The sequence below is a fragment of the Bidens hawaiensis genome, unplaced genomic scaffold (genome assembly GCF_021521415.1).
Source record: "Bidens hawaiensis isolate Kalapana, Puna unplaced genomic scaffold, B.hawaiensis_p1.1 tig00008566_1, whole genome shotgun sequence".
Lineage (NCBI taxonomy): Eukaryota > Viridiplantae > Streptophyta > Magnoliopsida > Asterales > Asteraceae > Bidens > Bidens hawaiensis.
Window position 1 is genome coordinate 811118 of NW_027491617.1, and position 26539 is coordinate 837656.

A 26539-nucleotide genomic window follows, 5' to 3' on the forward strand; every position below is an offset into this window, starting at 1 on the left:
TTACCACAAGCTTTACAAGTATAAATACAAACTCAGCAAGGTGCTGAAACAAAGCAAAGTACATGATATGTTTGTTTAAAGTAAAATAAATATATGTATCGAGATAGGCCATATCACATGCTTTTAAATAACTTAGCTATTAATCCAATTGGTTAATAAAATACATGAAACCATGTTTGGGTGGATAAAGTGGATTGAGTTGGATATCCATTTTTATCTTATAATATCTTCTTAAAAATAAAGTTCTTAAAATTTTATATCAAAACGACTACGAACATTGTTACTAACATAAACCACACGATCATTTACGTGTTAGGCGAGATAAATTTGCATATAGATGGTAGCCTTTCTAGTTTTCTTCGAGACTTCGACTCAAAGTAGATCAATTATGATGTATATATTACACAATTTGTACTATAACAAGTTACAACACTCTAGTTAAAACAAAATACTTCTTGAATAGTTGTAAAACATATGAAGTATGAAATAGGGAAGTACACATTTGGGAAACAGCAAAAGCACACTACAAAGAAGAAACATACTTTGGTGGGCTATTTGTGAGCTGGACCACTAAAGCTTATCTCTTTTTTTCATGTGGTGATCGAGCCCACTTGGTGTACTGCTCTTAGAAGCCAACCCTTACCCAATGCCTATATATATGCAACTAAATTCATGAAGATTACAAACAACTCACTCACTTTCATTCAATATGGGTGTTCACAAACTATCAAGCGTGGTTTTGTTAGTGTTATTTGGTTTAGGCATTTGTGTGGCTACTACTAGAGTTCTCTTCAATGTTGAAGAGAGCATTCCTTACATTCATGGTGGTTTAGTAGGAGGAGGTGGTGGTGGAGGGGGTAGTGGTGGAGGTAGTGGTTATGGGGCAGGAGGAGTGCATGGAGGCGGGTATGGAGGTGGTGCTGGAAAAGGTGGTGGAGAGGGGTATGGTGGTGGAGCTGCAGGAGGTGGTGGTACTGGAGGAGGAGCGGATGGTGCAGGGTATGGTGGGGGTGAAGGAGGTGGGAGTGGTGCAGGGCATGGTGGAGCAGGTGGTTATGGTGGTGGAGCAGCAGGAGGGGGAGGGGGAGGTGGTGGTACTGGAGGGGGTGGTGGTGGAGGAGAAGGAGCTGATGGTGCAGGTTATGGTGGGGGTGAAGGAGGTGGGAGTGGCGCAGGACATGGTGGAGCGGATGGTTATGGTGGTGGAGCAGCTGGAGGAGGAGGTAGTGGTACTGGAGGAGGTGGTGGCGGAGGAGGAGCTCATGGTGGGGGTTATGGTGGAGGAGAAGGAGGTGGGAGTGGTGATGGACATGGTGGAGCTGGTGGTTATGGTGGGGATGCAGCTGGAGGTGGAGACGGAGGTGGTGGTAGTGGAGGAGGTGGTGGCATTGGAGGAGGTGGTGGTGGAGCACATGGTGGGGGTTATGGTGGAGGAGAAGGAGGTGGGATTGGTGCTGGACATGGTGGAGCTGGTGGTTATGGTGGTGGAGCAGCTGGAGGTGGGGGTGGAGGAGGTGGTAGCGGAGGAAGTGGTGGCATTGGAGGAGAAGGTGGTGGAGCACATGGTGGGGGTTATGGTGGTGGTAAAGGAGGTGGGATTGGTGGTGGATACGATGGTGCTGGAGGAGCTGGTGGAGGTGGGGGAGGTGGACACGGTGGTGGTGGAGGGGGAGGTGCTGGTGTAGGAGGAGCAGGAGGAAGCGGATATGGTAGTGGAGGTGGAGCTGGTGCTGGTGGTGGTTCAGGAGGATCATATGGTGGATACAATGGAGCAGGAGGAGGTGGTGGTGGCGGTTCAGGAGGTGGTGGTGGAGGAGGCGGCGGTTTGGGTGAGCATGGAGGTGGTAGTGGTAGCGGCGGTGGAGAAGGTGGTGGGCATGGTGGCTATATCCCTTGAACAAGAGTTGTGTATTCATTGTCAAAATGGACAAATGACTTTTTTCTATAATAATAAGATGGATGCAAGAAAGCAAGTGCATGCATGCATCAATTTGTAATCTTGTTGTATGTGTGTTTATTAATTTACCTGATGATGTGTACTTGGTTATTACCAATCTAATCTACCATATTGTTTATGTTGTACTTTAGTTACATGTTATAAGAATTTGAGAAATATTATAATTAGTAACAAAAGCAGCATAATTGATAATGAGAGTGATCATATTATCAAACTGAGTAGTCCAATTAGAAAAGTATCCAGGCCCAATAAAGCGATGAGGCCCAAACTCAAGGAAACCATTAAAAGAAGCAATATGAGGCCCATTGCCTAATTAAATGAATAAATGATTGACTAATTAGTCTAGTTTACTGGGTCTATATTTTTAGAGCACAAATTTATAAACCTAATTCTCACAAAAATAAATCTTGGGCAGTTGTTGAATAAACGTGAAAATAAGTAGACCCAATTTAACGAGCCCAATTCCTAGTTAGAGCTTCGAAAAAAGCTTAGGCCCGTCGCCTGTGGAATTATAGGTGCACAAAATGGTTCTTGGGCCGTATCGGAACCACGTACATGCCAATCGGGTACAACATGAACCAGGTTTTCATAGAAACCGGGCCCGGGTACAAGGTGTATGCTTCAAAATTGTATCCACATGTTTGAACTTTTAATTGTTGAAATAGGGCATACAAGTTGTTTAATTTTCTTTTTATTAATTTAATAAAATCTGATTCATTCATAAATGCTTCTCAAATCACAATTGGTCATTAATTTATTCAAGTTGTTTAGTTCATCACTTAAATTGTTAATTGTAGTGTCTAATCGTTCTTTAACACTATTATCTTATATGGGTTGTGGAAACAAAATTAATCACTACCGAACTGATTTGAATAGAGCAAAAGACGTGTGAAGCACGTTATTATTAATTTTAAGTAACCCCATCTTATTTTATATTTCTAATAATTTTTTCGTATTATTGGTAAGTTAGTCCTTAGTCCAGTGTTGTAAAAATTCTGACTAGTCACTGATTAATCCTCGATTAATCGCTAGTCCCCACTTCACTGATTAATTTTGGGCTAGTCGACCAATTAATTGGTCAATGGTAAAATCCGACCAAAATCAGCGGTTTCCAATCATGCCAAAATTGGCGCCTTCCGGCAAGATTCCGACCAAAAACAACGGTTTTCGGAAACCCTGGTTTCAAGCGAGATCCCAACCAAAATATGTTTGTGTATGTATAAAACTGAAAATTACACATAAAAATGTGTGCATGTATATATAAAACTAAAAATTATAAATTAAAGTCCGATCCGATTAATCCCGACCAATCCCGATTAATCGTTAGTCCTCACCCCACCGCCTGACTAGCGACTAGGATTTTTACAACACTGCCTTAGTCCCGTATAGACGCACAATGACATTTTTATGCAAGAAATATGAGTTGATATACCAAAGAAATTAGCATATGATTGTTGGCCGATTTGATATCTGATTTGAGCGTCTATGCAATAACATTTTAGTTGACCAAACTTATATTGTGGATCTTTGTTGATATTTCTAAGCATTTTCTAAAGGACATAATGGTAATTTACATTATGGGAACATTAGTTATTGTAATTAACACTAAACATGACCCTAGTGTTTCAACCAAAACATTTAGTTGCCCCTATTTTTTTTAATATAAGGTCAAGAACTCCCTAACTTTGGTTATACTTTGATTATGCTTGAACAAATAAAGTGTGCTACCTAAACAACTCCCTAATTTGGGGAGACTTTCAATAATAAAACCATTTTATGATGTTTTTTCCCTGTATTATACAATTAAAAACCATTTTTAAAATGTTAAATTATCTTCACATATGATTGGTTTAGTCATTAATAAACATGTTATATTTGAGTGGATTTGTTGAACTTATTTAATAAACGGGTTAATTTAGTATCTACTAAAATCAAATTGGATAGACATGTCGACCCATTTAAAGTTAATATGACTTTTTTTTAATTTTATATCGATAGGTTGAGCGATTCTTTAAACTCGCAAACATGATTATAATCCACATACAACTGATTTATAACAAATATATTTACATAGGGTCATGTTGATCTTAAATATGCCTATGTTATGGGATGTTTGGGATTCCTTATTTGACATCATCTTAACTTTTTGGCATAAGTTAATGTACCATACTACCATTAACATTTATAAAATCATTATTTTCTATTATTGTAAAAAAAATAGTTAAATATACAAATATACCCAAGTTTACAACTATATTTTTAAAATACGATACTTTAATTATTTTTCTTAGGTTGCAATGAAATACCCTCAACAATAATGTGGCAACAAAGCCTTTTGAAGGGAATCTCGAAGCCACCTCATCCTTGTAATTAACAATTCATGCTAAGAATGATCCAACTCACCACACCATATTATTGTTTAATAGAAACTAAAACACATACCTTTTGTACAAATAAAATAATAAGTACATAATTTTATGCATAATTATTAGACATTTTAATATTTATTACTAGTTATTTTTTCATTATCAAAATTCAATGATGCTATCTAACTAATATTCTATGCCATCATCAAAGTGTCATAGTTTAATCATTTGAATTTTATTTATTTTTTATTTAGTTTTTATTTTTTGTTTTTTTATTTGATTAATACTCTTACATATACAAGTTGAAACTTGAAAAAGAGACACAACTATATTATGTACCTTGCTAGAAAACTAGAAAAACATAAACTCCAAAAACAAAGCAACGTTACATTGTATTGTAAATTTTATTATTTAACAATGTTTATATTACTATATTGTGTAACATAGTAAAAATTTATTATCATGCCTAGTAAGCTTAATAAATTGTTAAAATTTAATGTTACTTGTTACTTTTCTATTATACCAATAAATATAAATTATATCCTTGTACTTTAGTTGAGGCTAATAACCTAACCTGGTAGTAGGGATGAGCAAAACGGTACCACCGGTACCGATTTGGTACCGTCGGTACCGAATCGGTACCAAAGTTTTAAGTTTCGGGATCGGTACGGTACCGGTACCGGTGTTTCTCGATTTTTTTACCTTTGGTACCGGTATAATCCCGGTACCGGTACCGAACCGAATATTTCGTTACCGGTTCCAAGAATTAGCGAAATTCGGGATCGGGATTTTCGGCCATGCTCATCCCTACCTGGTAGTGCCTTGGTAACAAGTGTAACGAATATCCCTAGATATACCTGATACTCGGTACATTTTAGCAAACGTGTATAGTCGTATCTACGGTAATAAAACCACGAATAAGACATAGTTTAACAACAGTTCACTTATATTGTCTATTGCGGCAAGACCAACGGAGCGCAAACTGTGAATTTGTGCCACATTACTCGTGAACACCGCAACAGGCATCAGCGACGAGGGGGCATGAACAGGCGAACACGATCCCACTCACGGGCGCTAACAGGCAAATTGGAGAGGAATGTTTGAGAATGTGGCTCACAGGTATGTGCTTAGCATGATCCAAAGTCTAGTCGGCACGATATGATATAATATTAAATGATGAATCGAAAGCCAATACCAAAGTTTTGCTTTTCAGTGAGAGACGATACGTATTAACCTATATATACGAGTAATTTTATCCGTTAAAAATTTAAAAAACCTATAAAGATTCACGAACACCCACGGGTTCAAATCCAAGGTTTCGGTTTCACATGTGGATTCCTTGTACCGGTTCCAAGTATGTTCGGGTTTGGTATTAACCTCGTAATTCGTTCATTTACATTAATTGTGTGAGCAGATAAGAACGACCACCTACCCACCCACTTTCTATACTCTATAATTCTATTTCTATTTTCTCCTTCAAACAAACACAACTACTCTTCTCAACCCGTCAAACTGGCGATTGATCATCAAGAAACCACCCTTGTCCGGGAAATCAAACCCAAAAACCGCAGGATTATGGTAAGTATATATAAATGCTAATTATATCATTCATGTTCTATGTTGTAACAGCTTCACAATGAACCAAACCGCGTCCAAAACAGAGCTAAAATGAATAAGATATCGGATGCTCGAAGTTGAGTATGTAATATTATTATTATTAATAATAATGTAGGGTGCTGGTGGACCTGATGAAGAAGAACAAAAGTGGCCGCCATGGTTGAAGCCTCTACTTCTTGAACGCTTCTTTATTCAATGCAAATTACACGCTGATTCGCACAAATCCGAATGCAATATGTACTGCTTGGACTGCATCAATGGCCCTCTTTGTTCCACTTGTGTCAATCAACACAAAGATCACCGCCCCATTCAGGTGTATATTATTATTATTATTATTATTATTAATCTTGATTCCTCATTCTACCAATATTTTGTTATTTATTTAGTGTTGTAAAAGTCGGATTCCAAGCCAAGTAATCGGTCATTGGATCTTTACCAAGCCGACCTTGGTCAAAATCGGACTACTCAGTCAAAAGTTAAATATACAATTATATTTACCAAGCCGAACTTAGTCAAAACGAAATGAATTTATCATTTTTAGTATAATCGGATTTGCTATTTAAATATGGCTGTGGCGCAGCTTGGTTGCCCGTTTACCTGTTACTTTATTGTAAGATTTTTTTTAGTTTAGCAGTTAATTAAATTAAGCTTATTTTTTAATACTTTAGCATTTGAAGTCCGAAATTTAAACATGTATCATTTTGAAGTACGTTTATTTTTAGATTTTTTAGATGAATTCTATTTATTTTGACATATATATATATATATATATATATATATATAATTAATATCTAATAATTAGTTTTCTTTATATTTTATGTGTCCAACTACGACTTGTGAGTCTAGCGACTCCTGCAACACTAAATTTAACATGTTTTTGTTTAATTTGCAGATACGGAGGTCATCATACCACGATGTAATTCGGGTATCCGAGATTCAGAAACACCTGGACATTAGTTCGGTCCAGACGTACGTAATCAACAGTGCGAAAGTCGTGTTCTTGAACGAACGGCCGCAGCCGAAGCCGGGTAAAGGGGTGACCAGTACCTGTGAAGTTTGTGAACGAAGTCTTCTTGATTCCTTCAGATTCTGCTCACTTGGTTGTCAGGTTAATGTTGTTGTTATTATTATTATTATTATTATTTCATTACGTCATTTAATTTTTTTTAAAAATAATAATAATAATAATAATAATAATAATAATAATAATAATAATGTTCAATACGCCATCGTTTCCTTAGTTGACTTTATATTGATGCGTGTTGTTATGTCAATGGTGGCCACTGGCCGTAGTTTTCGGCTATCGGAATCACTTGTCTACTTTTTATTATTATTATTATTTTGTTTTATTGGGTTTTTATTTTTATTAATCTGTTTGATGAAATATTCAAATTAGTTTTGTTTAATAATTTTGTCTGATATTGAATCTTGTTGTTATGGGTGGGTATATATCGGTTCGGTTATTCCGGTTTGGTTATTCCATTACACCTAAACCGAAATTCGGCTTTTGAAAATCATCCATCGAGACTGATAACAGAATTTGGTTTGGTTAATCTGGTTAGTTTGTCGGTTTTCGGTTTGGTTATTCCACTCTCTGAAACCGAAAACCAAAAATTTGTTTTTTCAAATTGTACACCGAAACCAATAACCGAAATAAGTTTGGTTAATTCAGTTAGTTTGTCAGTTTTCGGTTCGGTTATTCCACCCCACCAAACCGAAAACCGAAGTACGATTTTTTCAAGATCGTCCACTGAAACCGATAACCGAAATTAGTTCGGTTAACATAGTCGGTTAGTTTATCGGTCATTTTGGTTATTAAACTCCACCGAAACTGAAAACTGAAATTTGACTATTGAAAAATCATACATCATACATCGAACCGATATCATTTTTGTTAATTCAGATAGTTTTTCGGTTTTCGGTTTAGTCCAATTAATTTTAGCAAATAACCAAAACCAAGCTTGAGCTAAAATTGTTGCATTGAAATACATGAAATGGAGGTATAAGAACTAAAAGTATATAAAAATATGAATTATTCAATTTGGTTAATTCAATTAACCGATGGTGCTGAAGAAACCGATAACCAGTTTTCAATTAGTTTTGATTAATGGTTCCTCACCCTTAGTTTTTGTTATCGGCGCAGATTGTTGGAACATCGAAGAATTTCGTAAGAAAGAGAAAGATGGCCATCTCCGATTCAGAGGATTCTTATAGCAGTAGTAGCAGCCGCCACGGAGGTTCTCGAAGAAAGCGTCACGGCCGAGTCAACAGCTTCACGCCGTCAACCCCACCGCCAGTGGCCGCCAGCTTCAGGGCGGCCAAGAGGAGAAAGGGCATACCTCATAGAGCCCCAATGGGTGTACTCATTATAGAATACTAAAACAGTCAGTCAACCCCCTAAACTTTTACCTAATTACCCAAAGGTCCCTAATTATTTCCTAGAGGGAATTTGTGGTTTAGATATTGTTTGTACAAAGTTTGCACTTGATAGTAATAGTCATGAAATAGAAGGGTCAAAGTGGAAATAAAATATATACAAAATAAGACAATGTGGAAAATGTGTAGAGGGTAAGCTTTTTTTTCTTTCTTTTTTAGTGGTTTTAGATGTAGGAGAATAAAGAAATAAATCTTCCAAAAATGTGGATTACTTTGGTTATATTTGTGGAGAATGTAATTATGTTTTTTGTTTGACAATAAATTGTACTTGTGCACTTGTGTTTGTAAATTATTACATGATTGTTTGGTTTGATTGGTTTCCATTGCAATATGTACAACTTTTATTGTGCATTATGTGTAGGTAGGGTTGGAAATGAAATCGACCCGAGAGAGACATTGGCATTATTTATGTAAAACGATCGTTTATTTAGATTTTATTAGACAAAAGGTTGGTTCACGAACATACAACAACACAGAATTTTGTGCTAGTATTTTTTGTTGAGGAAAGTAAATTGTTCAAGTTCGTTCTAATTATGTAAACGGACATAAACTAATGTCATTAATATTTAAGGATTTGTATTTTCTTGTTTAAATATGTAAAGGGTAAAAAATGAAAATAAAAACTAAAATTTATCAAAAAAAAACCTTTAATGAATATGCGGGCATAAAGAAAACCATTAAATAAATGAACGCTAGAATGTTCAACATATATTGAACAAACGCGATATATATTCGTGTTTATTATTGTTCGTTTATTTATAAAATAAACTTTATGTTAATAAGTTCATAGAAAGTTCTGATTAAAGACCAAATCATGTCTTTTGGAGCCTGGACCTTCTAGTGACAGTTATCAGTTATGTGTTAGTTTCAAAGGGCTAAAGAATAAATTAAATGAATGTACTAATAGTGATGCATGAGTACAAGTGTGTTTAAAGAGGGTGGGCCATATGATGGGAATGGTGGGAAGAAAATAAAAAGGCTAACATCGGTGTAGGGATGAAGTGGGGTAGGAGGTGTCGGGTTGTGATTGGTTGAGAGAAAGTGACGTGTCTTTGTTTGATGTAATCAGCAATTGTGGTGATGGGTGAATCATTCACTTCGATCTAGGATGGAAATGTGTCAGGTATGAGACGAGTGTAGGTATTTTTAAACTTATACCCAGTTAGTAAAGTTTATTCGGAACACATTGAGTGTGTAGTGTATCAAGCAAACCCTTGAATTTTAGTATACCTGATCGAAAACTCACCAGGTATCTATCGGGTTTGACAATTTATAGCTAGGTTAATTTTATCGGGTAAGTAACTATTAATTGATTATAAAAAATGATTGTCATGTTGTCATTAACTAATCAATTATAACAAATCATTGTTATTGTTATAAACAAGTTTTGACTAATAAGTTTTTTTAATAGCGTTTGGATCCACCACCAATACTTGAATGAGGCTTTCTGAGACGAGATGTCAGTCGTCCATACTGATTTTGACGCTTCAGTACTGACTCACCCAAGAACACCATCAAAGAGAAAACCCACGACTGTGAGAAAACCCCATTGAATCATGTTTCGAACATGAGACCTTAACGAATAAGTAATGGTCCAAGTTTCATATAATACATCAAATTCTACCTGAATAAATAAATAATACAATTTCACAAAAAACAAAAAATAAATAATAATTTATAAGGTATGGTATATATTGGGCTACTTGGTATATAATAGGATAAGCAGGGCTGGTTATTGGTTAATCAGGTTAAGTAACTGGGCATATTACAAATCTCATGCCCATCCGAAACCCATGAAATTTTCCAACGTAATTCAAACCCGTTTGATATTACTGATTCCAATGTTTCAAGTTTCGAGCTTTTAATTGGGTTCGAGTTTCATTGTTATACTTCGGTGGTCGTTCTCTTCCTTTCAACATGGAATAAACTTAATAATAATGGACAAGTGAAGGTTGTGGGGTCTGACTAGATGGATGTTGTCACATCTAGTTAATGATATGGCAACGAGTCATAGGAAGTAATTTGGAACCATCTAGTTGTAAGTGTTGTATATCACAATCATGCTCAAGAATAGAACATGAGAAGGTAACATCAAAGCCTCAAAGGTATAAAGTATAAACCGTTTTTGTATTTATCAACTAGACAACAATAAAAATAATCATTTTTAGTATGGTATGTAAACATACAACTCATCTAGTACTTTTACTCTAATATGATTTTTTTCGAGTTTGACATGGAGATTCGACGTATAGATTGTTATTGGTAACCGGTTAATCATAGCCGATATGTCTCAGTCACGGGACACAAAGTTATATTCACAAGATATATGTTCTTGACATATACTGAAACCTTATTTTTAATATGAGAAGTTTTAACAATAGTTTTTGGAACTATTAAAGTTATATGACATAATGTCCATTAATGGAATATATAAAATGTGTGTGATTAAAGTTATAAAAAAATAATCGCTCTTTCTAACTAAAAATATGTGTGCTAAGGATACGACATTGATGCTACATAAATTAAGAAAAAAGTCTACATCTATCCAACTCATATAGTTTTTTTCTTCTTTTTTTCTTTTATTGTTAACTAGTATTTTACCCGGTGCAACAGGTCGATAAAATTCGGGTTGTGGTAAAACTCAAGTATTGTCAGTCTCAAGCGTTGAGACGGTAATTCGATACGGATACAGTTGGTTTCGGTTACGTGTGTTATTAAACTGAACTATACAAAAACAAAATAAAATCTTGAGGTGGACCAATGGGGTGGAGTCGGTCGATACTCGATTGTTGGTAGGACCCAGCCGTTATCGATCCCAGGCGTTGAAGCTGTCAGTCTATGCGAATTCGGTCGGTTTCCGTCACGTTTGTTACGACACCGGAACTGAAAAAACTTAGCATTCAGTTGGTTCTCGATACATTTGCTATGGTACTAAAACTAAAACGAAACACGGCGAATTTATGCGAATCTAGTCGGTTTCCGTCATGTTTGTTACGATTACCATAACTAAAATAAAACATTAACAAAATAGGTTTTCGATCAATTTTTGTTACGTGCGTTACGAATTTGAAATAAAATTTAAAAAACAAATACCACCAATAAGGTACCGTAAAGTGATCCAATGACTTTGCGGCACCAAAGTTTCAAATTATTATATATAATAATAAACTCACCAGAGGTCAATCATATAGAGTGTTATAGCATATTCTAAAATCGAATTCAACTATCTTAAAAAAATATTTTTTAATAATAAATTAAAATATACTAATACAAACTATATATGTTTTGTAACCTTGTTAATAAAATGTTTTACCTATAGGGGTATTTTCCGGATAAGCCGGACAAATTTGATAGACGTCTTAACCAAAGCGTTTATGTGAGTAAAATCACGATGAAAGACGGAAAAACTGAATATGGCAAGCAACATGCCAGCAAAGTATCATGTGGCAAAGAACATGTAGGATTTTAAGTCAATTTAAGTATCATGTAAAACAAATTTTCATAAAAATGATTTTTGGAATGCTACAATTTTCAAACAATATGTGCGTTTTAGCATTTGGCTCGAGATGTCTTCCCTGATTAGGGAGTGAGTCTTGTACCTAGAGGGACAGACCATTGTTATTGACAATATTGATCCATCCCTCATCCAGCACCGCTTCATCTTTCCACGACATTGTGCCCCTTTGGTGATCAATGTATTGTCGCCAATCTAATTTACGTGGCATATCTACTTATAGTTTGTAGATTCAACTATCAGATGTTTTTTTTCTTTTGTCCATACTGATAATTGTTTTTTTTCTTTTGTCCATACTGATAATAATTGAGTTGTTTACCCTTGTGATAGGAGATTTACTACAAGATACCATGCTTATCTTGTGAAAATCTTATTAGTTGGTGGTGTAGGAAGCACCACAATGTTGTTTATTCTGGCATAAAGACGGGTAACACATTGTTGCCTTAGAACATACAACAATGAAACTATGTTGATTGACATCTCTTCCTTGTGAGCCTCAATTTACTAGTTTAGGTGTTCATCCATTTTATGTTGCGACAATTCAAGACCGCCTCATCTATGGATATCATACCTACATTAGTGTAATGTATTGTTCTAAACATATAACGTTGTAACTTAGTACAGCGTCTGCAAATAAATTATCATCACGTGTTTTAAATGAATTATTGTTATACACTTATAGTTCATATTTTGTTCGGAGTAAATTACGTTAGTACCGTTTCTGACCCTGTGAAATATTGAATCAATAGTTTAATTAAGTTTATGGTATATTTTTATAAAAACCATAGAATATTCATGTTGTCTATTAGTATTACTATTAAAGTATTAATTATACATGTAGAAGGGCTTGGGGCCCAACTTGCCTAAGCGATGATGTAATTAGATTCTTCAACTTGTTTATTTAGTAGGGGTTGGTGAGCAGTGAGCTGTTAAAAGTAAGTTAAACGAGTCATAAACAAGTTAGTAAGTTAACTTGTTTAACTAAATTGGTTAAACATGTTAACCTGGAGATGACTCTTCTAATTAAACATGTTAATCTGAACATGACCATTTTCTAAATGGGCTAGATACATCAACCCAAAACCTAATTATTAACATATCGTATTTTGGGTCCTGTTGTCACCCTAAATGATACCCGTTATTTAAGGTCACGACGAAGATGTAGAGGTGCACATTGAAACCGGAAAAACTGAACCAAACCTAAGACCCAAACTAGTATTATAAGAACCAAACCGAAGCCGACCAAAACCCAATTATAACTGGTCAGGATACTTATATAGAAATTGATTATAAACCAGCTTTGACTTTTTATTTTACAAAGCAGAACCTATATCAACCCGAACCGGTTTGTGCACTTCAAAATAGAGGTGCACAAATCAGGTTTTTCTAATACATGATTCCGGGTATGGAATCGGGTTCGGGTATGACTGCGTATTGGAAAATCGGGTATTGGTTATACCCGGTTTCGGGCATTGTCTCTAAAAACCATACCCTATGTACCAGATTCGGGTTGGGTATAGAACCGTGTATTTTAAAACCCTATTTCCGGTTATTTAAAAAAACATATTTTTGGGTTTCTTCGGGTATAGATTGGATTTTTTAAGGGGCTGCACTTTTTGCGGTATTTTTCGGGTAATTTCATTTATATATCGGGTATTTGAAAAACCCAATTTCGGGTATTGAAAAAACCTAGTTTCGAATATGGAACAGACTCCGGTTTTTGGGTATTACCGAGTACAAATCGGAATTGGTTCCATATATGAGTTTTGGTACTGAAATGCATACACTATCCGTGCCATACGGATAGGTTTGGATACTGAAAACCTGGATATAAAAATAACCGGATTCTTTTTTTTTTTTTCACTTCCATATAGCTCAAAAGCCCATTTTAGACAACTGGGTCACAATCAACCCAACACATCAAATCCAACACAACACAAGTACACAACACAACTTGTTTAACAGTATCCTTTATTATCCTAAGCTTTCAAACAAGATAAACAAACAAACATGGCTACACTTGAACCACTAAACATCTCACACTTCCACATCATCTCATCTTCATCAAACCCCAAATTACACTTCCACACAAAATCAAATCTTTCACTCAAAATTCCAATTTTAACCCCCAAAATCATATTATCCAAACACCCAATTCAAATTCCAATATTAGCAGCACAACAAGATATTGTTTCAGTAGCAGTAGAAGACGATGAAGAAGAAGTTAAAATATTGAAGCAAACCCAGAAAGAAGATAATAAAAGGAAGCTGTTTGTTCTTAATCTTCCATGGTCTTTCACTGCTGTTGATGTTAAAGAGTTCTTTGGTGAATGTGGAAGTGTAGCAGATGTTGAGGTTTATGTTTAATTTATATACAGGGATGGTAATGAAACACGAACCCGATTGAAAGTGGGGTCGGGTTTTTTTAAATTTTCACAGGGTGCGCAGGAAACCGAAAAAACCGATAAAAACTGAAAAAACCTAAATATACAAACCGATAAAACCGAACTGAAACAAAAACCGACGATTTGGTTTTAGTTTTTTTAAAAACCAAACTAGCAGTTCGGTCTTGGTTTTGCATGTGTAATAAAAACCGAAAAAAGCCAACCGAAAAGAATTTCTAGATTTTTATATTTTTATTTTTCATTTTAAGTAAATAAGTAACTCAAAAAGTTTTGGCCAAGTGTATAATAAATAGTCTAATAATTAACAATTAAAAAAATTATTTACACATAAATTCTTTATTTTCGGCCAACCCGTTTAAAATTTTCAAGCTCAAATGGCAAAGATCGAAAAAACCGAATCGGAACCGAAAACTGAAACCGAGCGGTTTCAAAATTCCAAAAACCAAAGTTTTGGTTTTCGGTTTGGTTTTAGCCGAAACACGTACTGAACCGCACAACGCACACCATTATTATACCCGTATACCGAACCTGATTACCTGATAACATACCCGTTTACTTGATTATATACGAGAAATGTTTTATTTATTTATTTATTTATTTTTAGTATCTAACTATCTATACTGTTTTTGTTCTAAATATATATACCCGACATGATTTTCTTTCTTTATTTTATTGTAATTACTGTTTTGACATATACCCGTAACCCGATACCTAAACCTGTTCCAAACCCGACTCATTGCCATGCTTATTCACATTAAGAACATGTAATTTAGTGTTTAATAATTGGTTGAATTATTATGAATTTTTGTTTTTTATGGTTATAGATAATAAAGAGAGAGGATGGGAAGAGAGGATTTGCATTTGTTACAATGTCTTCTGGAGATGAAGCTCAAGCTGCAATCAAGAAATTTGATTCCCATGTAAGTTTAGTTTTTCGTTGTATTTTTTACGGAGTTTTTAAAGTTGATTAAACGTAGGCCTGTAAATGAACCGAACGAATACGAACATACAATCAAACTATTTTTTGTTAATGTCGGTTCATTAAGAAAATGGGCATGTTTGTGGTCGTTCATGTTCATGTTCGTTCGTTTATAACCTAAACGAACAGTTCAAGAATGTAAGAGAACATAAACAGTCAAATTTAAATGAACATAATTAAACAAACAAAAACAATTTACAACATATTTAGTTATCTTTTAAAAACTATAAAATTACATATTTAAAAGGGTTAAACGGATGAACAAAGACGAATAAACATAGACAGACATATATGAAGACGAATGAACATAGACAGACATATATGAACGGAATTAATGAGCGAGGACACATGTGTTCGTGTAATTAAGTGAACAAATTTTTTTGTTCAAGCTCGTTTGTTTATTAAAAGACAAAAAAAAAAAAAACTTCTTGCCAAAGAGTTCATGAACGCTCGGTTCTTTTACATGCCTGTCAAATGTAATGATATCGGTCCTAGGGCTGTAAACGAGCCGAGCCGAGTCGAGCCAGAGTGCGCTCGAACTCGAGCTCGAACTTAATCGAGCTGGATCGTATTCTTTATCGAGCTGAAAAATCGAGCTCGAGCTCGGCTCGTTTAAAGCTCAAGCTCGTCGAGCCGGGCTCCTTTAATTTTTTTTTATTTTACAAATTTTGATTTATAAAACACAAAAATTATAATTTTAACATACATATTATATAAAATTTATAAACTAGAGAATTTATATATTTATATGTTTTATTTTAGTTATCCTTTTATAAGGTTTTAGGTATCGAGTGACATAATATATGTATAATTTTTATTTATTTGTTTCTTGGTATGCTATTATTATATATAGATATTAAAATTTAGGGTTTTATCTAAACGAGCCAACGAGTCAAGCCAAGACCGAGCCACGAGCCGAGCTGACCCTGGCTTGAGCTCGGCTCATTTAGAAATCGAGTCGAGCTCATTTAGAAATCGAGCTCGGCTCGTTTAGAAATTTTGATATATGAAACCGGAATGAAAAATAAAAAAATTTGGTTTTTGTACTTTTTTTAATATATATATATATGTGTGTGTGTGTGTGTGTGTGATTATCAAGAATCAAGTGTAGATAGTAATATTGAATTGAGTTTACATCAACCAGAATTGAGTTATGTGGAAATCTTGATTTTGACTTCCAAAGTCAAACTAGAATATTAGTAAACTTTTGTATTACATGTCTTCCAGGAGCTTTTGGGTAGGATTATCAAGATTGAATATGCAAAGACATTCAAGAAACCTACACCTCGATCTCCCGGTCCACACTCGAGCGAGACCTGCCATAAGTTGTTCGTGTCAAATCTCGCATGGAAAGTTAGAGCTTCAAATCTTAAACAATTCTTTGTAGATTTCAATCCTGTTTCCACCAGAGTTGTTTTTAGCCCGTCAGGAAGCTCGGCTGGATACGGGTTTGTCTCGTTTGGTTCAAAACAAGAAGCCGAATCTGCGGTATTGACCTTGAATGGGAAGGTAACCATTTGATTTTAATAATTTCTTTTCTTTAATCATAATAAATACGTAATCTGGGTTGCCACGTGTTGACTTCTGGTGAAGTCTCGATTTTTATTTTCTACCTCTCTCTTCTATTGAATGATAATGATTTTAGATATTAAAATATCTACAATTTATTTTTAATATTTTGTTAAAACTTACTGAATAATCCGAAGATTTAATTATATTATATTGTAGTATATAACTTTATAATTCTTAAATTTTCATTGTTTTTTATTTCACCAAAGGAAGTCTTCATAGAATATGCTGGTTTACAACATGTTGGATATATTTAACCCGTGTAATACATGAGTTTCAGACATTGTTATTAATTATTAATAAAAGAAAAAGTGAACTGCGGTTTTCGTCATGTGGTTCATCCAAATCTGCGGTTTTAGTCCACTAGTTTCAAATTTGCGATTTTCGTTCTTGTGCTTTCATTTCAATTGCAATTAAACCCGAATTCATTAACCTCGTTAAGTCTAGTCGTTAAAGCCATTAGCATGCCCCTCACGTGAGGGGCATTTTCGTCCTTTTTCTCCCCAAATAAATCCCAGTCATAATTCACAAGCCCCCCTCACGTGAGGGGCTGGGGTGTATTTGGGAAAAAAGTACAAAACTGCCCCTCACGTGAAGGTTAGGCTGATGAGTTTAACAACCAGACTTAACGGGGTTAATAAATTCGGGTTTAATTGTAGGTGAAATGAAACCACATGGACGAACATCGCAAATTTGAAACTATTAGACTTAAATTGCATATTTATATAAACCACATGGACGAAAACCATAGTTTATCTAAAAGGAAACTTGTTCATAATGGAATGCTTCTTTCTGTAGGAATTGCTAGGGAGGTCAATTATTTTAAAAATTAGTGAAAAGCCTAGTGAGACTTCCGGACCGAATGAGGAAATCAAAACCGCTTCTGAAGAACATGGCGAATTGTAGTTGAAATGGTCGAGTGTAACTAGTGAAAGAAGCAATAGAGGTTTTGTTATGTTATGTATTAGGGATGCCATTTTTTTTCAAATGTGTAGATTATGTTGGGCTTATGTGTGATTAATCATATGGAATCAAAGTTTAAAAAGAATTAGTTATGATTTTTGGTGGTTGTGGATTTGTTGAAAGGTTTATTGTAAAACAATTTAAAGTTCCTAAAAATTACAATAACGATGAAATCCTGTTATGCGTCCATAATAGAGTAGTTCGGGGTGTTTTTTAGCGGACGTGAAGGATAGAGAGGATAAACGTTATTGTTAAACATGGGTTATGTGAGAGGGTAAGTAGGATAAAGAGGGTGCGTTTTTGGAGATTTTTTAGGTGCTTTCGGTTTGGGAAGGGGTAATATTAGGACACGGTGGGTAGAGCTGACGTGGTCTATGTTTTTAGCCCTCCTATTGTGGATGCTTTCGGAGCATCCGATAATAGGATGCTTTTAGGTGATTTTGAGGTTGAAGAGAAAGAGACCGAGGAATGAGCAGTTATTCATGTGAGCGTATCTGATAAGAACACGTTAAACATATATCCCATATTATAAGTTAGGAGTATTAAAAATTGGGAGTGGTGGGTGGCAAATCGAAAATTGGGAATGTTATCTACCCATGAGGGAAAATTAAGAGTATTAAAAACCAATATCCCATATTATAATGTAAACATTATAATAGTTTATGATTTAAGGCCTAACAAAGTACATGACTTAATAAATTAAAAGCAACTTAAGAAAAGTTTCTGTAATGCTCTTTTGAAAGAAGAGTATAGAAGGTTGAACTTTAAAGGATTTTTATATTTTGATTTCTAGATTTTTGAGTTTATAGATCTGAGACAAAAATTATAGAAGAAAATGGTATACGGTTTGCAAGGCTCGACCATATACTTGATTTAACACAGTTTATATATTTTTTTATACGTATTTATTTAACACATATAAATCGGCATAATATATAATTGTAAGTTTATACATACAACTAATAGCTTAATAAATAAAATTAACTACTATAGAAAATGATTTATAATTAGCAATGTAAAAATTACATTGCATAAGTGAAGTTAGCTGTGTTCGTGAGTCTAATTTAGCGATGAAAATGAAAGGACTTAAAACAAGATCTGAAACATTTGTGTTCTACAGTTTTTTTTAGAAACAAACCGAGAGAAAATGAAAAAGTATTTTTTTCTAATTAAAGGTTATTTTAGAGAAAAAAAGACCGTAAGCACATAAAATCTTTATCTTGTTAATCATATATTTTTTCATTCATTTGTTGCTTTTGTCTTCTCAGTTCTCTTTCTTTTTCTTTTCCTCTTGTTAATTAAACTCGGGAATACAAAGACAAGGTTGGATAGAAATCGAAAATTGAAACCAATTCATATATTAATTGATTTATTATAATTTGCTGTTAAAAAATTTGTAATTCACTCAAATATCGATTCTGTTGACCAAGTCAACTTCCACCGAATATTTTCTTTAACCTTTTTTGACACCGTGTTTCCTTTGACATTGAACGAGCACCTAACATATTTTTTAATTTTTGATTTGTACACGTAAAAAAACACTTCTAATTACACATGTTTATTTTTGTTTAATTAAGACTTTTGTTCTTTCTCGTTTAAAAGATTTGTTGGGGGTTAAAATGATGGCTAAAATAAACATGCAATATGCAGAACACTAATCAACTTTATAAATGACACTCATATTTTAAAATGTTCCAATTAAATGATTTAAAATTGACCTAATTGAAACAATTTTAAGAGTTGATTATTATTTTGTGATGTTTTCTTAAAAATAAATGATACCTCTATACAAGATGATTAAGTGCATGTATTTGTTTGTATAAATAAAGATATCATAATTTTAAATTGAGAATATATGCTTATTATCACACGATATGCTGGAACCACACAATAGCATCATTACATAGATCTATTTGCTTAAATTATATAATCTTCTCTCATAGTAAATATTAGCATCTCATAATTATGCCACACTTATATTCTCATCCTCCATTATGATTTAATATAGGGTGCTGTTAAACATACCTCCCTTTACATCATTTTTATTAATATACACCCCCCTTAACATATTAGATAAATTACTATTACCCTTTAATATTGTTTATATACATATTAGTCCAATTCAACATATTTTTCACTTAATAATCTTCACTACATATATCAAATTAAAAACTATCAAGTATTACTATTAATTTATTTTTTTAGTATTAATATTGTAAATATTTATAATATATATTTTTTAATTTTAATAGTATATATATTTATAATATCCTTATTTTACCTCTTTATCTTTTACAAAATAAACCCGAAACTCAAAAACCTAAAACCCTAAACCCGAACCCTAAACCCTAAACTCGAAACCTGAAAACCTAAACCCTAAACCCGGACCCTAAACCCTAAACCCGAACCCTAAACCCGAAACCTAAACCCTAAACCCAAAAACCTAAACCCTAAACTCGAATTCATAAAAAAAAACGCAACTTGTAAAAAAATATGAAATCCTTGTTTTTGTGCTAATTTGGTAATTATATAATTTCAAGGGGAAATATTAAAGTTGGTTTTTCCAGGGGGGGTATGACAAGCAACTAGGAGGGGTACATTTAGCCTAACCCTTCAATATAATGATTCAATTTGAAAATAAGTTCAACCCCAAAACAAAATACTGTAAGCTATAAGAGTCAACTATATAACTTTTTTTAACGTTCTTTGGATCATTGACAGATCACTTTCCCATTTGATCATCTCCCCTACGACCTCTGTATTTTAAAATTGAAGTCTTTGATTGTCTCACGCCGACCATTTGGGTTGGGGTTTATGATTATACAAAGTCATTATTATAAGGGAATATTATGACTTTTTTTGTTTAACTGGAATTCGATGCTCAGACACTCTCTAAATTACTCGTAAATTTCATCTTAGAGCATGTCTGAGATATTTGAGTTTGAAAACAACTTATTGATTTTTAAAAAGTTAATAAGTTAAAAAGGTTTTGGAAAAACACAAAACTGACTCTAATTTTAACATTTTGAAATGGTTAAAAAACTGTTTTCAAAAAGCCTCAAATCCTTACATTTCAAAGTGACTTTTTGAAAAACTGACAAGTTAATAAGTTCTTTTCAAACTTAATTAGCAGAAAAACCACAGGGTTGAATCCACAACCTTTGAAAACGCAATTGATGTTTTTATCTCATTTGTAATTCTATTAATTATAAAGCCTAGAAAATCTTATTTCTTCTTATAAATGAAAGATTTATTCTTTTTTATATTAAAAATGTGTGTGTTTCTTTTTCTTATCCAACCATATATACATTTGTCAAACGGTATCGGATTCAATAAAATAGTTTCAAATCTTCAAAAGGAGAATATATATAGGTTCAGGTTCTTATAAGATTAGTTGGACGGTTTTAAATTCAGTTAATAATATGTAAGATAGTGATTCCATCAAAATAGAAGACAATGATAACATTTTATGTCAAATTTGTTATTAATTAGCTCTTTAAAATAAAATTTATTACATTTATAACCTTAATATATGATGTCTAATATTAAAAAAAATATTAATTTGTATTATAAAATGCCCATCAGCCAAAAAGTTGCATGAAGGCTAATATCAGTAAAAGTATGATTTATTATTATTATTTGTTTGATACAGTTTAATATAAATGAGACAATTTGTTAATTTTGCTGTCTCATATCATTTTAAGATTATTTTCTTTTGTTACTTCTCTTTTTTGTTAATGTATATTGTTAAGAGATTTTATTCTTGCAAATGGTACTGTATTAGACTAACCTTTCTTCACTTCTATTTTTGGTAATGTAATTTTTATTTTGTTGCTAACTATATTTATTTTTCCAAATTAGAGTCAAGAAGCTTAGTTGATATGGTTCTATTACTTTATTACCTTATCATAGATCATTCATAATGAAGCATTATTAAGAAATTACAGGGACGATAAAGCACCTAAACCACCCTTTGTACATTACAGGGGATTAGGGGCATGAGTGTTTCTACAATAAAGTCATATGCGACTTGGAATTGTATTGATTGAATGAGCAATATCAACTACACAAATTTTTGGCTAAAAACGTGATGATGATGTGACGAAAAATACCCTTAAGGGGCATTAACCGTTAGTGTTCTTGGAACACATCCTATACAACTTTTCAAATCATATGTTGTCATTACCAAGGTGTTGGATAATGGTTTGTCTTTACGGGTTATAGTTAGATAGTTATCAAAGAATATGTGAACTAGAGTTAGAGCGTTAAATTTGCCATAGAAAAAAAAGAATAACTTTTTAGATCATATTAGTTATTTTAATCATGTCAGATAAACTAAAATACATACGAAATTCGGAATGAAGGCCTTTAGGTTATTCTAATCGTATATATATATATTTTCTAATTAACAAGTACTTATCATTCATTAAATTATTTATAACATATATCCCCTAATCACATTTTCTGTAACAAAGTTCTATTTAACAAGTGAAAGTAACAAGTTGCTTTGATAGATACCCCACCAACATGTCTCACAAAAACACCAACTTTAATCAACATATAGACATTTATTTTGTATCAAGATTATAAAATTTAAGACAAAAAGAAGAACTATAAGAAAAGTAAAAGAGAATTAACTTGAAGGGAAAAATCACCTCCATATATCCCCACATCAAAAGCACATGTTTATTTGCTTTAATCTACTTTCCAACCAAGCATGTCTTCATTGATATTTCAATCTTTTTCTTCTCTCTTTTCTTTTGTTTTTAAATGGCAGAAGTGAGACTCCAATCTAACTTATGATCAAGATTTTGATCACTTATGTTATGCCTTGTTTCTCCATAGTTAAAGGAGTTCAAAGTATCATGAAGTTCTTTGTTTGCATGGTATTCTCTTAATTAGTGTTTACTTGTAAACAAGTATTTGTTGATTCAAAGTTTGTCAAATATGGGTTCTTTGGATAGTCCAACAACATGGGTCCCTAGTATTAACAATCAAGATTGTTCTCAAAATATCTGTAGCTTATATTGTCCCCAATGGTGTAACTTTGCCGCTCTAGCATCTCCTCCACCACCTGCAGGGTTTTCAGATGGCGATTCAGGTGGGACTGTGCTCTCGCCTCTTGTGATCACGTTCATTGGTGTCTTAGGGAGCGTGTGCCTTTTGGTTAGTTACTATGTTATAATATCTAGATTGTGTAGCGTGAATAATGAATCGTCTGAATCTTTTAGACACAGAAGGGTTCAGAATCAAGAAACCCCGGATTTGGAAATGGATGATGATGATTTAAACATCGATGATGAACCTTTTTATCTCGGGCCTTGGCATGTTCAAGGTAAGGGTTTGGATGAGGTTACAATTGATTCGATTATGGTTTGCAAGTACCAAAAAGGTGGTAGCCTGATTTCGGGTACGGATTGTCCGGTTTGTTTAGGAGAATTTCATGAAGATGAGAAGCTTAGAGTTTTGCCAAAATGTAGTCATGCCTTTCATGTTTATTGCATTGATACTTGGCTTAAAAATAATTCAAATTGTCCATTGTGCAGAGCCAATGTAGGTTGTGACAATGACATGTTACATATGCTACCTCCACCTCCCCCACCTCCGCCGCCGCCGCCACCACCACCACCACCACCACCACATCGACCCAACATGGTTGTGTCAAGGAGGGTTCCTAGTGACTTGGGAAGACAAGATGAAATAATTGATATTAGAGAAGAGGAAGATGAAAGAGAGGTCAGAAGATCTATATCTATGAGTAATTTGTGCCAGAACCGAGTATCCATAGCTGATATTTTGTTTACTAATCAACATGATGATGTAGAATCGGAAGTACTGAAAATTAGGGATGATGTTGGGTCATCAAAACAATGTTGGATCTTCCAAAAGAGTTTTCATTGGAGATAACACATGCTTAAAGGTTAAAACAAATTGATGTTAGCCTTGTTAGGTTGAAAATATCATTTTCTAGTGTGAGATACTTGTTTGATAGAGGATGGAAAGGGAAGACCATAGAAGTTTTTTTTCCCTTGATTGAAATATTTCAAAACTTGAAGGAACACTTTTGTTATATTGCTAATCTCTTGTGTTTCAAGTTATGAGTGATATTCCCTCAAATTTCTTGTTTTTTTTGTTCTATTCAAGAAATACAATTTCTTGTTATGTTTTTTTTTTTTTAATTTATTTTTAAAAATTATAGACCTTGGCATTTTCTGTTTCTGTTCTATTTGCTTCTTATTTCATTCATCACAATTAAATTATATAAAATTGCTAAATTGATCATATAATAAAATAACTAGAAGAAACATGATGATAGAATGGGCTGATACGGATACTTGTATTTAGTTGGTCTATGAGCCCAAAAGCAAAGAATAAAAAATAATTTCAAAATTTCACCCTTTTAATGAATTGATGGGCCGGACCTAAATAGCCAGAGCCCAGAAGTTACAACACTTTTGTTCTTACCGGTTACCATATTCATTCCATTTCTAATTTACATGTTAATATTGTTATTCAAAATAATCATATATTCTAATTTTGTTTTGTATTTCACTATCAAATATAGCTTAACTTAATATATCATTGAGTATTAACTAAAAATGCATTTCATATATTCTAAGTTTGTTTTGTATTTCACTAAAGATGCAACCTTGGACCAAATGATACATTAAGTTAAGCTATATCAAATATAGTCAATTTTGGTCCAAGGTCGCATTTGAAGATAAATGTGTATGGGTTGATTTTGGGCTTTTACCAAATCAAAACTGAAATTTTGGTTTTAGGAAACTGGTCGGTTTTGTTTATATGGTGGTTTGTGTAAACTATTTCCGGTTCGCTTTTTGGTTAATAACCAAAACTTGACACATTGGTTTGGTTGTATAGGTCAATATGGAATTTCTGACCAATACCGAACCATCAATAATTTTTAAAGCCTGAAACTGAATAATTGGTTATGTAAATTTTTACCGGGTCCCTTATTTGATTGTCTTTGTTTAACCCTAGTTTATAAACGGCCCAAAAACAAAGCTTCTTGATTAATTTTAAATAATGCGCACATCACGTTGGACTTTTATTACTTACTAGACGGAAATTTTCACATTTGTTATACCCCAGGCGAATCCCAAATCGGCCGTGAACATAAGAAATTATTTGTTCATAAGTAAATGTCCACCTCTTAAATCACCAATGTGTTTTGGGTTTATTGCTAGTGAATGATAAAAGAACTTTACAATTAAGCATGCTCGGATGGGTGACCTCCTATAAGTCTTGACTTGGGAATACCAATACGAAAAACATTTTTATTGAAGATACCGATTAAATGTTTATTGGCTATTATCACTTTATTTTTTTATAAGAGTTATAAATTATGTAATATATCAGTATAACTTATTGAAATGGTCGATTTTGTATTCTCATTTAAGTATTTGTCATTTGAAATGTAAGTAGATATTTTGTGCCAATAAAAGGTTTAAATCTCTAAATGTAATATTTTGTTTTACAATAAAATCATTTTTTTAGTCGTTTTCTACTATAGCATGTTGAAAACCATTTATCCAGCACAAGCCATAATTTGCATGATTTTGTTGATTATCAGAGTATTGACGTACTTGTAAGTTTAGAAGTAATGTTTTATTACGGTTAAGTAAAGTTCTTTAAATGTATCATTCTTTGGAAATAAAGACACATTTCAACATCATAAACTTTAAACTAACGGGATAAAAACAAGCGTTTTTACAAAAAAAAAAATATGAAACATGATAAGATTTTAACAAATAAAACATAATCATAGTGAAGAACTAGATATTAAGTTTATGAGTAAACAAGGTTAACACTTAACAAATAAAACATCATCATAGCGAAGAACCGGAGGAGAGTCAAAGGCAGATGGGATTCAACATATCGACGTGATCCTCTTTATCTATATTTATAATAACTTCCAATAAAAGGCTACCAGTTTTTGCTGATGTGTCGCTCTCACGCTGCTCCTCATCTTTTAACTCATTTTCGAGACATGGATACCTTTAGGGGTTTACACGTGGGTTCAACCCGACACGAATTATATATAACCTTTATAACCAGCTTTCTTTCATATCAGATATATTTAGTACCGCTGGACACTAAATAGATGAGCAAGCTAATTTGATAACAAACTGAAAAGATATAAAAAATTAATTATAATATTTGAGATTCAAAATTTTAAGGCCTATAGCCTTTGTTTTATAAGGAGCCCATTGGACCAGGCTGCAACTGAAGTTAAGCAAATCATACAATAAACTGACATTTAAAAGAACTTGTATCAATTAAGTGAGACTAACAAGTTCGGAGGGGAGCTTTCGAAATTGCTACCGAAATAAGGATACTAGCTCGCCTCGTTGCCGAATCATGTCAAGATCTAAAGCAACTAGTTCGTATTGCTAGCTGCTCAAAAGATGTTTGTACAATTGTACAAAGTGTAGAAATTGACATGGTGTAGAAAATAATATTGGCAAGTGAACATATGTTTATAGATAGGTATGCAAAGAGAAAATGAAAAGGTGGTAGTAGCGGATCCAAGTGTTTTTTTTTTTGTAGATATTGTGATAATAAATACTTTATTTTGTTTATATTATTTCACGTGAAAATCTCATACAACCATTAGTTTGATCTATTGATAAAGATGTATGACCTTCAATTAAATAATTATGAGTTCTTGTCTCACTTGAGACATGAGAATAAAATACGATGAAAAAATAA

The 26539-nt window shown here is 33.4% G+C and overlaps 3 protein-coding genes and 1 pseudogene across 3 annotated transcripts; all 4 read left to right on the plus strand.

The window, feature by feature from the left end:
* The first annotated feature begins 694 nt into the window (after nucleotides 1-694).
* On the plus strand, nucleotides 695-1897 carry LOC143529532 (uncharacterized). The gene has a single exon (XM_077025306.1). The coding sequence runs from the start codon at nucleotides 710-712 to the stop codon at nucleotides 1895-1897; it is 1188 nt and encodes a 395-aa protein (XP_076881421.1). The 5' UTR covers nucleotides 695-709.
* Nucleotides 1898-5828: 3931 nt separating this feature from the next.
* LOC143529530 (protein RGF1 INDUCIBLE TRANSCRIPTION FACTOR 1-like) lies at nucleotides 5829-8376 on the plus strand. Its single transcript, XM_077025305.1, has 4 exons — nucleotides 5829-5901; nucleotides 6056-6253; nucleotides 6833-7048; nucleotides 8084-8376. The coding sequence occupies exons 1-4, from the start codon at nucleotides 5899-5901 to the stop codon at nucleotides 8318-8320; spliced, it is 654 nt and encodes a 217-aa protein (XP_076881420.1). The 5' UTR covers nucleotides 5829-5898; the 3' UTR covers nucleotides 8321-8376.
* Nucleotides 8377-13853: 5477 nt separating this feature from the next.
* Nucleotides 13854-17943, plus strand: LOC143529533 (RNA-binding protein CP33, chloroplastic-like). The gene is made up of 4 exons (XM_077025307.1): nucleotides 13854-14245; nucleotides 15120-15215; nucleotides 16502-16783; nucleotides 17642-17943. Exons 1-4 carry the CDS (start codon nucleotides 13901-13903, stop codon nucleotides 17747-17749), a joined length of 831 nt encoding a protein of 276 aa, XP_076881422.1. The 5' UTR covers nucleotides 13854-13900; the 3' UTR covers nucleotides 17750-17943.
* Nucleotides 17944-22728: 4785 nt separating this feature from the next.
* LOC143529534 (E3 ubiquitin-protein ligase Os04g0590900-like) lies at nucleotides 22729-23912 on the plus strand (annotated as a pseudogene).
* Nucleotides 23913-26539: the final 2627 nt, after the last annotated feature.